Source organism: Mizuhopecten yessoensis, unplaced genomic scaffold (assembly GCF_002113885.1).
Source record: "Mizuhopecten yessoensis strain PY_sf001 unplaced genomic scaffold, ASM211388v2 scaffold716301, whole genome shotgun sequence".
Lineage (NCBI taxonomy): Eukaryota > Metazoa > Mollusca > Bivalvia > Pectinida > Pectinidae > Mizuhopecten > Mizuhopecten yessoensis.
In genome coordinates, this window is record NW_018480048.1 from 506,657 (window position 1) to 520,954 (window position 14,298).

A 14,298-nucleotide genomic window follows, 5' to 3' on the forward strand; every position below is an offset into this window, starting at 1 on the left:
CAAAATCATCCAATATTTCGTCGATGAACGTCATTTTTACTGGTTTTCTGATATGTTTACTTTGAAGTCATCATGATCGTGTACTCTTAAAGTCTTCCTGAAAACAAAAATATTAGGTGGAAATGCTGATAAATATCTATTTTGTTATACTGTCAAAGGAAAATGATTAAATTTAATTTTAAAGTACTATTTGAACCATTTTCTGGCCGTGTACCAATTAAATATTGTGTTAGCGTGACGTATCTAGTCACATTTTTTTTTTAATATTGAAGTTGTTAAGTTTTGTCAAATAAATTAGCTGTAGAGTATATGTGTATCGTTCAGTTATAACCAGAATCTCAAATTGTTTTACTTTATACGACTCGGTTGGTTTAAAATGCAATACACGAAAGTGCCATAGATCCGTATGAAATATCGATCCGTATTCCGTTCCACCTTTTCACTTACATCCGACTCTTCTGTGTGGAAAACTAGAAAGTGGTCGTTTCCGGAAAGAAAATGGTATGCATGCAAACATTTTTTAATAATTGCAGATATAACATTATTATTAAGGTCACATTTCATTTAGTTTACAGCAAACTTACACTGAATAGTGAGAACTCTGAAAAGTTATATTTAAGATTTTATTCTGTGGTTGTAAAATACCGGGTTTTACGGGGGTGTTGTTACGTGGTCGGTTGTTGACATTTATGATCAAGCGTACCGGAGTCGATTGGTCTTATTTTGTAGTATTGTTACAACATAGTTCCGAAGTAATGAAAGTATAATGAACAATAAGAAAATTTCAACGAGCAGAAATACCCTTAAATTAATATATAGAGATGCATTCGAAATTGGATGATTTGAAAGTGATGTCATGTATAAGAATATCACATGACTATATATAGCTAATATATGAATATATTTACCATCGTATGGCATTATCACTATATAAACCTACCAAATTCAGTTGGCATTCATAAAGGCTATAAATGCCATGGACCGATTGTTGACGTCATCATTATTATGACGTCATAATTGTTACGTTGGATACCACTGACCCTCCCTGGGCGATGGCTGTTCTATTCATCGAACAAGCATAAACGATACATAAATGATTTAAACTAAATGTTGAATAATAGTAAATGAAATTGGATCTTCTATGAAATGAACTGATTAGAAAAATGGTAAATATAAGTATTGAACTGATTTCTATTGGCATTCATAGGAAAAATGAACTCCAGAATGCCAACTGAAAGCAGTTCAATGCTTAAATGACACCCAACATTTCATGTTTATTCCCTGTATATTTAACTTGTCAAACGAAACAGTACAGCAAACCTTTTAACATATCCGTCTTTAAATGGAATGGTCTGGTTTGAGCATTATTTCGGTTTATGCATAGTTCAGGTTAGACCAATTTCATATATTTGATGAATTGACATATCAAGTTAAAGTTAGTTTCCAATACAGGAGCTGATTGAGCTCCTCTACATGGAATAAAGAAATAAAAACAAAAGTTAAAGTTGTTAAATTTGCCCTATAATTATATATTATTATAATAAAGTTTTTCATTCTGCCAAAGTTTATATATTCTGTTCTTAAAAGTTTTGATATTTGGAGCGGATACAACGTCCTCCAGAAGTTTATTCCATGTTTTGACTGTATGGAAGGTGAAATAGTTTCTTCTCAGGGATGTTGTTGACTGATATGGGAATGTTTTTTCAAGTTTCCTTTTGTAGTATTTCTGACTGATTCCTCACTCCAAAGCTTAACTAAAGTTCATGCCTTGCTATCGTAAATTCTGTTTACAATCTTGTACATTTCGATCATGTCTCCAATATGTTAGTGTGGTAGGTTCAATTTCCTTAATCTTTCTGGGTGTTCTATGCCCTTCATCCCCGGTAGATATTTCATAGCACGACATTGTATGCTTTCCAGTTTGTCTACATATTTTAATTTATACGGTGACCATACTGCTTCTGCATATTCCAACTGTGTCCTCACAAAACATTTGAAGAGTGGCACGATTGTTGTGTAGTCTAAAACTGAATGATCTCCTAATAATGGCAAGCATCAAGTTTGCTGTTTAAACCCTTTTGCTTATGTGGTCTTCAAAGTTTAATGATTTGTCAATGACAACTCCAGTGTCCTTTTCCTTAACAGATGTTTTCAGGATTGTCCCTTGTATGTGGTATGATTTTGATATTTCATTCTTTGATTCCTTAGATCTTTCTGTAGCGAATCCTTATCCTCCGGTTTGGTGATTATCTTAAGGATTTTCGTGTTGTCAACAAACAAATACATATCGGAACAAACTGTTTCAGGTAGATCATTTACAAATATAACAAATAAAGGGGGCCAAGTACTGATCCTTGTGGTACCCCAGAAGTAACAGGCTTCCATTCTTAGTGTTCTTTTTTTTACCGAGTTTATCGATTAAAAAAAACCCTTCATAGTCTGGGTATTTAGCTATGTATTTCAAATAATACAAAATTGTGTAATAAACCTTATATTATTTTCGTAGACAGTTGCAATTTCTGATGGACTTGCTGCTTGCATTTCTTTGGAAAAACTTAACGTTTCTGTGTAATGTATAAATATGTGTATATAAAAATATAACCTCCTAAAATTGACTATACCTTAATCATCCCACCCCTGCCATATCTGTAAACTTTTATTTCAAAAACTGTATGTAAATACTAATATGTTAACTGCCCAAAATGATAGAAAGTATCGTAAAATATATCATTTTAACTGTATTACCAGGTATACAATATTGCAATAAAGTTTAATATGGAGAGTCCACCAAAAGGGAGAGCTAACAGGTACCCCTGCAGTGGCGGATCCAGAATCCTATCGGGGGGGGGGGGCCCAAATTTCCGGGGGGGGGGTTCCATGTGGGGAAAATTGAGGAAAATTGTGAAAATACATGATTTTTAAAGAAAATTCTCAGACTGGGGGGGTTTCCTGAAGCCCAAAAAAACCCTCTGGATCCACCACTGCCCTGGGCCTGGTTTCCCTCCCCCTCATTCCTCTACCAAGAACAGGACAAATGTAGGTGGGTATATCATAATGGGACAAGATAACTTTCCATCAAATGTACACACGTCTAGTCCTCATTTATCAAGGCTGTAATGACATTGTGTAATACAGAGAAGACTTAATAATAATCATTATTTACACTTACATCTCATAAAAAATATCCATATCATCATTAAAGCATGGAAGAATCAAAGTGAAAACAACTGCAGAGCAACAGGAGGCCAAAAGGAAGGAAAGGGAAAAAAAGCTGAAAATCTACAATGCTGGAACAGAGGCGGTCTTCCAAAAAGTAATGCGAAATTCCATTCTTAGTTCATTGTTATTCATTCTTAGTTCATTATCATTATAACTTTGGTTATTGATCCTGAATGTAAATTACTGTATAAAAATTGCTTATACTTGAATAATGGTTCATGTATATGTATACAGCACTGAAAAACTCAATAGATGTGTTCTGCATTGTTAAATACATTAATATTTTGTCTGTAACAGATATTAAAATATTTATCAAAGTATTTGCATTAGATGTACAGTAATATAAAGTCTTTTTTTTCAGAGAAAAAACAAAGAGTTTGATGAAGAGGGCTTGAAGTTATCGGGGGAACTTCTTGGTGTCAATCCTGATATATATAGTTTTTGGAATTTTAGAAGAGAAATCTTCATTGATCTCCAAGACAAAAGGTATTTTTAAGTAGATAACTTTTTGAAAACTTAAAAGTGATGTACATGTATATACCTAGTAAGCCTGTGTCTATTGCAGTCTCCAAATTTTAGATCGCCTGGAAAATATTTTTTCTTGAAACTGTCTCAAATGGCCAATCAGTCAGTAAAGAAGCTGGGTTACATTGTCTGATTTGTTCATATTTGGCTGTGTTGACAGAGAGGAGGCAGAGTTACAGAAGCTGTTACAAGATGAGCTCCATTTCCTAGAAGCATGTCTGAAAGTGAACCCAAAGTCCTATGGGGCATGGCATCATCGTTGTTTTGTCATGGATGCCATTCCAGAACCTGACTGGGGGAGGGAACTCCACCTGTGCAATACCTTCCTCAACCTAGATGAGAGAAACTGTAAGTTGTCCTTAAGTTTGCGAAACTGTAAATTGTCCTTTAGATTGCTTAAAGTTTGTTGATCCTGCAGACACCCACTGTAAGGGCGAATCTGGTTGACACTTCTAATGAACTACAAAAACTCCCTGCTCCTTCTCCTGTTGTGCTTGAATCAAGTCTAAGCTTGCTAGAATTTACTTTTATTGCCATGCTATTCTTATTCAAATGAAATTTTGAAAATAACCCCATGTCAAGACTACCAATAAATTGTGTGTCACAGTTTTAATTCCTCTGTGTAAGCGAGTGGTCAAGTCAGCCTGATTTGTTTTGTTTAGTTCACTGCTGGGACTACAGACGCCATGTCGTGCTACGCTCTAATGTGAACCTGGACGAAGAACTACAATATACTACGCAAAAAATTCAGTCCAACTTTTCCAACTATTCCTCGTGGCATTATCGGAGTAAGCTGCTGCCTGTGATACACCCTGACTCTAGTCACCCAGTGGCTGTACAGGAAGACGTTCTGCTGAAAGGTAATACGACGGAAGTCGGTACACACAATGTTTTGTTTAAGTCAGTGCACATGTGACACAATGCGGTGGTTTGTTTAAGACAGGTGTTCTTATAACGATATTTTCCTTTAAATAGTGCTTAAAAATAAGTGTTCAACATTTTTAATTTCTTAGTTCCCCTAATTTTGTAATCTAAATGAATTTCTACACTCAAATAAGGCACAAAAGCTGATGACTTTACTTTATATCAACCATAGGCCCTTGCTTGAATTATTGCTTTTATGTAAGTTCACTAGAAAGTATGTACCAGAAATGTTTGTGAGAAAATATACCGCTAAGGTACTTGTAGGCTTGCTTGCAGTTGAAGTTCTACCCAAATTTTATACATACCATAAATTCATTTACAGCTGTTATTAATAGCTCTCAGAGACTAGAGGTCGGAGGGTCAGGCTGTTTGTAGCTTTAATAAATGTGTTGATTTTTCTTTACAGAATTTGAGGTCGTACAGAATGCCGTGTTCACAGATCCTGATGACCAGAGTGCATGGTTTTACCAGAGGTGGTTGTTGGGTAGAGGTAAATAACATCACACAAATCAAAACAAGTTGTTAAAAGTGAAATCACCAGATCATTAAAAAATCCTCATAAATGCACATCATCTTCCTACATTTTCAAACTCAGGAGCAGCAAACAAACTCAAGATGTTAACTTGCACAGAATAATTGGCCAAATAAAATTGTATAACTCTGTGTTGTTCTACATCAAGGTTTTGATTTCAGGTCAGAAGAAGCTACAGATTTGCTGTGTCCATGTTTCAAGGGATCTCCAGAGGATCGTTGTTCTGTTGTCACGACCAGTAATGGTAGGTTTACAGAGTTGATGTATGTTGACAAACATTCTGTGGATGTGACATTTGAAATATACAGGTTTTTGAGTTACCCTAAAAATATGGAGTTCTTGAAAGTATTGATTTAAAAAAAATATATAAACTTTTAAAACAATTATTGATAAAGTTTTTACAACTTACATCAATCACTCTTGTTAATGTGGGAGGAGACCGGACTACCTAGAGAAAACACATGTGGTCGGGCGGGCAACCCCATACCTTTTCGAGTCCGAAATTAAAACCTGACCGCGTTGGTGAAAGACAAGTGTGCTACCCACCCTAAAATTATTGATTTACAATCACAGACAAATGTGCTAATAATACTGCTATGATTATGTTGTCTGTCATTTTTGTGTAGATGGGTCAAGGTCACTGCCTCACTGTCAGTATCGACACCACCCCAGTCGCAGGGAAATGGAGAACGATCACTGGCTCCAGGATGTACTCCACTCTATGGGTATGTAGAACTAGAGCTGTCTGCTTTGTTTATCATTTTAATAGAGTCATATGTTTTACAAAACATTTCTTTTAAATTTGTCAGGAATATCAATGTCTATTGAATTGTATAAATATACCTCTTACCATATTTCTCCTAATTTCGACATGTTTTTTCCTGTAATTAGGTTATTGACCTACCTGACCAGAGTTTGCCAGTGGACAAACAGGCTTCAATTGCGGTCACTCTGATGGACGACCGCTATTGTACTAAATTCTCTGAGGGCCTTCAACTGATGCCAGACCAGGAGGAGACCTGGGCTGTAGCAGAATTCAAACAAGGAAGTCGCTTCAGGTAACCATGTTCGATTAAAATAGCTGCTGCTCTACGTACATCAGATACCAGTAACTATGGTTACAGGAAGAGATTGATATGATCAAAGCTAGACTTAATGGCTTTTTGCAAACAAAGTTTAGGGGGAAGGGGGAATATAGGAATCACCCTGTCCGTCCGTCCGTCCGTCCGTTTCCGTCCGTCCGTCTGTCCATGATACTCTCCAATATTGAGTGTTGGATTCATTAGTAAGCTTACACAGTAACAAAACATCGTTTGTGTAGGTTTCATGAAGAAAGGTATTTGCAATTCATTTTTTTCCACAAGTTATGGCCCTTTAAACTTTCTGCTCCAGACACCTTGTAAGCGCAACTCCTCCTGAACAGTTTCATAGATTTTTTTGTAACTTGACACAGTGAAAGTGCATCTTCTGAAGATCTGCATGAAGAAAGGAATTTGCAATTTGACTATTTTCCCTGGAGTTATGGCCCTTGAAACTTGAATTTCATCGCAAGAAACGACATTGAAAGCGCAAGTGGGGGTTATATCTTCGTGAGGTGGCTCTCAGTTTATCTAGTTCTCTTCAAACTTGTAAGTGTGAGACTTCGACACAAAGGCTGTATCTTGTATCAATAAAAGTTTTGAACATCTTATCCAATGTCTTATACATGTTACAGCACTGAACTGAGTGCAGCAGCTACTTCCACCATGGCCCAGGAACTGGAAAGCATCCGCGAACTTCAATCCCTGGAGCCTAACAATAAGTGTGAGAACCATTTATAACATTTCTTTATACTTTTTTCTGTTTTCTTCATTTTATTCTGAATATCTTTGGGGGATGTCATTTGATAAACATTTATCTGTTTTCTATTGTATGTATAGACTATGTATACCCTGTGTGATGTCATCTGATAAACATTTATCTATTTTATATTGTATGATACCCTGCATGATGTCATCTGATGGGATATTTTAATTTTTAATGGGAACATTATTGGCTTTCATTTATTTTAGTATACAGAAATGTATTTTTTTTGTCTTTTTAGGGGTACTATATTGGATTTTGTGTTTTATGTTCAGTAAAACCTCATTATACTGCCAGCATTTGTCTAGAAAACTTTTGGCATTATAAAGGTGTTTGGTGATAAACTGAGGGAAACATTTAGAAAATGAGAAAAAGGAACAATAAAATATGTTTGTGGTAAACTAGGTGGCAAATGAAACGAGGGGCATTATATCAAGGTTTTACTGTACTAGGATTATTATAATTATTTTGTGTTGCTAGGGGTACTATCAATACCTTTGTGTTACTAGGGGTACTATCAATACCTTTGTGTTACTAGGGGTACTATAAATACCTTTGTGTTACTAGGGGTACTATAAATACCTTTGTGTTACTAGGGGTACTATAAATACCTTTGTGTTACTAGGGGTACTATAAATACCTTTGTGTTGCTAGGGGTACTATAGATACCTTTGTGTTGCTAGGGGTACTATAAATACCTTTGTGTTGCTAGGGGTACTATATATACCTTTGTGTTACTAGGAATTACGTGATCCATTTTTCTGTAACCAGGGGTACTGTTGACTATGATCCACTTGATGAAGGCTATCGACCCAGAACACACTAAATATGCGGCTGAACTGGAGGAAAGTTTCAACAAACTTGCTGCTGTCGATACGATGAGGAAATCCTACTACTGGGATCTAAGTAAGTAAACACGGATCTCCGTAGATTGTAATACATATTCGGGGTTATTAATTGAGTTAGTAAACACGGATCTCCGTAGATTGTAATGCATAGTCGGGGTTATTAATTGAGTTAGTAAACACGGATCTCCGCAGATTGTAATACATAGTCGGGGTTACTAATTGAGTTAGTAAACACGGATCTCCGTAGATTGTAATACATAGTCGGGGTTATTAATTGAGTTAGTAAACACGGATCTCCGTAGATTGTATTACATAGTCTGGGTTATTAATTGAGTTAGTAAACACGGATCTCCGCAGATTGTAATACATAGTCTGGGTTACTAATTGAGTTAGTAAACACGGATCTCCGTAGATTGTAATGCATAGTCGGGGTTATTAATTGAGTTAGTAAACACGGATCTCCGTAGATTGTAATACATAGTCTGGGTTATTAATTGAGTTAGTAAACACGGATCTCCGTAAATTGTAATACATAGTCTTGGTTATTAATTGAGTTAGTAAACACGGATCTCCGTAGATTGTAATACATAGTCTTTGTTATTAATTGAGTTAGTAAACACGGATCTCCGTAGATTGTAATAAATAGTCTGGGTTACTAATTGAGTTAGTAAACACGGATCTCCGTAGATTCTAATACATAGTCGGGGTTACTAATTGAGTTAGTAAATACGGATCTCCGTAGATTGTAATACATAGTCTTTGTTATTAATTGAGTTAGTAAACACGGATATCCGTAGATTGTAATACATAGTCTGGGTTATTAATTGGGTTAGTAAACACGGATCTCCGTAAATTGTAATACATAGTCTTGGTTATTAATTGAGATAGTAAACACGGATCTCCGTAGATTGTAATACATAGTCTGGGTTATTAATTGAGTTAGTAAACACGGATCTCCGTAGATTGCAATATTTATTCTGAGTTACTGGTTGGGTTTGATTATTAATTGTATCATTGCTTCTATAGATTATGCAACTTCAATTATTGGTATTCTAACCTTAGACAACATTCTATGATTATGATGTCATCGATTCTTGCTGATCAATGATGAGCTAAAACATCAAAACTGTGTCTTTTAGTCTCCCCAGGTACAAAAAATGTTCATAAGGCCACATTTGTTTATCACGATCCAAACGGTTGAACCGGTTGGACGAGAGATATTCGTTTATGAAATATAGTCGGACCTAGTAATCTGATGCTGCTTTCAGGCAAGCCTTGACAAAGCCTTGCAAGGCCTACATAAGCATTTGCATGTCTGCCATGATTTATACCCGAAAATGTTTCATTTAAAAACAGACAAACCGGAAAGGGGCCTTGATGTTTGCTCCCTGACATTTTTCGTATGAAATATATATATTTTAAAAAACACTCATTATGTAGTAAAACCATGTGGGAAAGAAGCCTATATTGTCTATTAAAAGATATCAGTTTTATTGTTTTGAATAGTATAAAATACATTACCCTCGTATATATGAAGGATCCATGTACAGCTGCCAAAGACTGTTGATACTCATCAGAAACTATTTTTAGTACAACCTTACATTTTAGCCTCTTAAATTTAATACCTTGTGGAGCTCTGATGAAAGAAAAAATGATGATGTACTGAACAAAAGAAAATATCAGCATCAGTGTTCTGGGTGTAACTATACCAGTGGTCCAGACCAGGATTCTAACCCTGAACACCAGATCATGATACTGTCGCTCTAAACACCTGAGCTACCTGGTCAAAGGTAGTAAACTTACCCAGTCACACTACAGTAATAAATGAAACAAAATTAACTCATTCACCCCTGAAGACACATTTGAACTCCTCCAATTCAAAATTTGGAATGGTTCATAATGTTAGCACAGAAAACCATGTTGGAATTCTCCAGTGGTTTGTGAGTTGTCATAAAGGATTCTTTCAACGTTTGTGTAAAAGAAAGTTTTTATCTATTCAACATTTATTTGTTTTTCTATTGCAGGGAGCAAGTTCTTGATAGAGAGTGTTTTAGAGTCCCACGATTCCAAGGTACGGGACGTGAAGTTGTGTCAACGAGGACTTAGCTGTCTGTATCACACGGATTGGATGGTCCTAGTTACCTCCATTGACCTTTCCCAGAATTACCTCAAATCGGTACGAAGCTTGTCTGATCTCCAGTGCCTGCGAAGTCTGAACCTTGACAATAATCAGCTGGCTGATTTACAAGGACTGGCATTTTGCAGGAGACTTACAGATTTGTCTGTGAAGAATAATTGTATCCTTTGAATATTCTACGTAATCTTATAGTTGTTTTGATATGAATCGATAACATTGACTTGAGATAAATCAGAAAAGCTAAATTAAGTATGGCCCTAAAGTTTTGTAGATCCTGTATATTAAGTTATTTTGATAACAATAGATACTACGTATTGTCTTGAGATAAATCAGTATCATCTTTTGCTCTGTGGGCATACTAGAGGGCTTTGACCACAGCATAAGTTAGTTGGGTTGGGGAGGTTGGGATTAGGCTGGAATCAGCCTTTCCTGCCGAAGATATATGAAAGTCATTTTTGAACTATCCATGCAACTCAGTTTTATCCTTTAATCTAGAAATTCAGTACTAGAGATTTTAAAATCATTCCCATTGTTGTTTAACAAACAGATAACCGGTTCTGTGATTTTTAGTTCACCTGCTATAAGATTAGACTTAATATACAGTCAAATAACGATCTACATGTACTTCATAAAGCTATTCCAGTAGAACAGCAAATCATTGTCCGCATCATGCAAAGTTTTGTAAACTTACTTGTACAACTGAAAAATAGTACCCACAAATATTTCATATTGTACAGTATGTATATTTGGGGTTTGACTTGAAACTATTGATAAACTTACAGTAGTACTGAGTGTATCAGAAAATGGTACCCACAAATATTTCATGTTGTACTTGTGTGTATCTTGGGGTTTGTGTAACCTAATAAACGGTAGAGTAAGGTTGTGTATCTTGGGGTTTGTGTAACCTAATAAATGGTAGATTAAGGTTGTGTATTAAATGAAATGGTGTAAACTGTTTAAACATGATTTTTTATTTATTTTTATAATCCACACAAATATTATATATTTTGAATGCGTATCTGGACTTCGTCTCTTAACTGTACAGTAAGACTGTGCAGTAAAATGGCTATATATAATCCTTAACCCCCTTACAGCTATATGCAATGTTGAAGTGTTTGAAGAACTTCGAACATGTGTCTTCCTAAAGAAGTTGTCAGTAGCGGGAAATCCAGTATGTGCCATAGAAGATAATGTAACAAAAATATGTGCGCTCAACAAATCACTCCAAGTTGTTGATGAGCAGGACTCCATAGGATAACATGAAGACTGTGATTGTTGCTGGTATAAATTAACTTTCTGTGATGTTGTATAATCTTGTTACTATTGCTGTCATTTGTATGGAAATTTTGAATCCAGTATACGAAAACTGAAACCCAATTCTTAGTCATTTAAAGAGCTTTAAAGAGCTTTAAAGTATGATATGCAACTTACATTTGACCTTTCTATGGCAATATCAACATTTATAATGCATCAACTTTATTAATTGATCTAATTTCGCTCGGCATTGCCACTTATTAACCCTACCAGTGATAACATTCATAGGCTTGACTGTGATGTCAGCACCGTTTTGATGTCAGCATTGTTATGTTGCTTCATCAAGACATTAGGTAAAACTCACCCTTTCTTGTAGATGACTTGACCATTTATTTAAATAACAAGTATAATTAATATATATTTATTTTGATATGTTGCATATCATCTTGATAAACCTACATTAACTGAAGGTTGTGATGATTGCAGTATCAGCTTCATAGAAGGCTTAACTCATTCAACCCTGAAGACACATTTGAACTCTTCCAATTCAAAGGTTGGAATAGTTCATTATGAAATTTCAGGTGTGAATGGAGGAACAAAGAACAAATTTTTGTTTTGTGATGTTGTTATTCATGCATTGTTGGAATACCCTCTGGTTTTCCGGTGCTACTTTTGCTTGCAATCTAGGTAGACACAAAACCTTGCCGGTACCCAAGTACCTTGTGACTGCCTTTCTACTTAGGCCAAAAAAAAAGATTTTTCAAACCCCCAAGTGGCGCAAAACGCTGCCGGGGTTTGCTCTGTAACCACTTTGTCCACTTCCAGTGCTTCCCCATGCACGAAAGCCTTCTGGGAAAATTAAGGCTGCACACTGTCTTCAAAAATATGATAGCAAATCCTACGGTATCTGTAATTATTACAGTTTACTAGTGAAATATCATGAATTCTCCATTTGATAAAAACATATCATAATGCAGTGAAGATAAACGAAATGTTTTATCTTCACATGTGAAGGCGTCACTCTTAGTATTGTGCAATCTGAACGGGACATTCTATTCTCTGCGTAGATTTTCAGTGTCAAGTTGAGAAGAAGCGACGGCAGAATAAGTGGTTATGTTACATCTTTGCAGCATACATAATTGTTTTTACATAACTACACTATTAATATCATTTTTTGCCTGGAAATCTTCCCAGACAATACCAACAAACGGCAAATTTAAAGTAAACACCTATTCAAAACGGCGCTCTGCATTGTTGTCAAGCGTGACCTCATAAGAACTTGGCGTCAAACAATACGCTACACATGCCCGCCCTTTTTCTGATGTAGCAATATTTGCGTGGGATGACGTGAAAAAATGTAAGAAGACGGTTGGTATTTTATTCAGAGGTACAATAGAAATATTTGTAACAATCGCTGCTTCTCTTTCTCAGAAGATGACGTTATTACCTAATTGTTGACATGTAAACGTGCATTTAAAAAATGTACATTTGCGTGCTGTATGACAAAATAGCAACAACAGTGCTAAATGCAAAATAAATGCACTTAATAATTTATAAGATTATTATTATAATTAAATAAATTCAAGTATCCTCGAGGTTGTTGAGACTGTCAGTCATTTTCATAAAAAAAGATTTGGTGTCCAGCAGCTTTGCCGCATTTTCTTGTTGTTTCAGGTAAAATGCCTGAAAAAAATAGCACAGGTTGGTAGGCAAGTAATTTTATTTCAATGTAAATTTTCAATATTTGTGAATTAATATTCTGCTTTATTTCAAAGTTTACAATGCATTTGCACACATTTCAATGGCTATTAATTTGTCAAGAATAAGGTCAGACTCCCAGAACAGGAAGAAAGTACATTTTAATGAGTGGTTGTGATACTAGAACATTGTAGTTGATCAAATATCTAGGGTCGGCAGTAAAATCTAGGGTAGGTCGGGATACCTGAAACACACGTTTTTTAAATTTTGGCCTTACCCATATAGGGCACATCAAAATTAATGTAATATGTTGGATACTGTATAATCAAACAAATGGTTCCATCACACTTTGTCTATCCTAATCTTTGAAATTGAGATCCAGCTGACACCTGTATGCCAAACATCACTTTTACATTAGATAATGTCACCTGTTACATTAAAGGTGCAAGCTACCTCACTGTACAAGTGTGAAAAACACCTCCTTTTTAAAAGAGTTCCACTCTATATATATCATGTGAAATGTCTGCCATGAATAACATTCTAGTATTAATCATTTCACCTCTATGAATCTTTAGGAAACTCTACCATGCATTGATTTGGACGAGTCCATTATGGTCTACAGTGGTGAAAGGGTTAATACAATGAATGATACATACATGTAGAAAGGTATGCAAGAAAAGTATTGAATCAGTGTTGTTTAAAGGGAGATAATTCTTACACAAATTGTAGGTATAATTACTAGAGGGTTACTGCTATACCATTTAATGCCTACATTTCATCAAATGATTTCTTTTTTTACATCTCAATCTACAGCAAGAGAAATTGAAGTGCTACATTCCTTGTATTAATAAGAATTTATTGTGATCATTGTGAAATCTTTAAAAAAAAAATGCATTTAAATATCAAACTAATCTGCATCATGATGCTGAAGTCATTGTATGATTAAATAAACTGTATCACAATCATTTTTGTTTTACTGGTCAATTATTGTAGTTGGTTTCAGTAATAACTTACACCAAGATACCCAACAAAAGTATTGTAACTTAGAACAATTCAAGAATTAAGAAATAACATTCTATTTATGCAGCATATCTTTAATATGACATCATCAAGTTGGAGGCAGACCACAGGTTTACTTGTCAATCTTTATAATTCTGAAACATCACTTATTAAAATAGATGTTTACCTCGTGTATCTGAAATACCGGGCCATCGCAGTTACTAATTGTAACTTTCACATTGTAAAGGAAACAATAAAAATCTAGTGCTGAAATTTGATTCCTTAACTATCAATTCTGTGTCGTATTGGACACGTCCTAA

The 14,298-nt window shown here is 35.3% G+C and overlaps 1 protein-coding gene across 1 annotated transcript; it reads left to right on the top strand.

Moving 5' to 3' along the window:
• Nucleotides 1-455: 455 nt before the first annotated feature.
• On the top strand, nucleotides 456-13,944 carry LOC110442814 (geranylgeranyl transferase type-2 subunit alpha-like). The gene is made up of 13 exons (XM_021486624.1): nucleotides 456-501; nucleotides 3,203-3,313; nucleotides 3,581-3,705; nucleotides 3,905-4,092; nucleotides 4,407-4,604; nucleotides 5,075-5,158; nucleotides 5,362-5,444; nucleotides 5,827-5,925; nucleotides 6,092-6,258; nucleotides 6,915-7,003; nucleotides 7,814-7,948; nucleotides 9,915-10,187; nucleotides 11,122-13,944. Exons 1-13 carry the CDS (start codon nucleotides 499-501, stop codon nucleotides 11,283-11,285), a joined length of 1,719 nt encoding a protein of 572 aa, XP_021342299.1. The 5' UTR covers nucleotides 456-498; the 3' UTR covers nucleotides 11,286-13,944.
• Nucleotides 13,945-14,298: the final 354 nt, after the last annotated feature.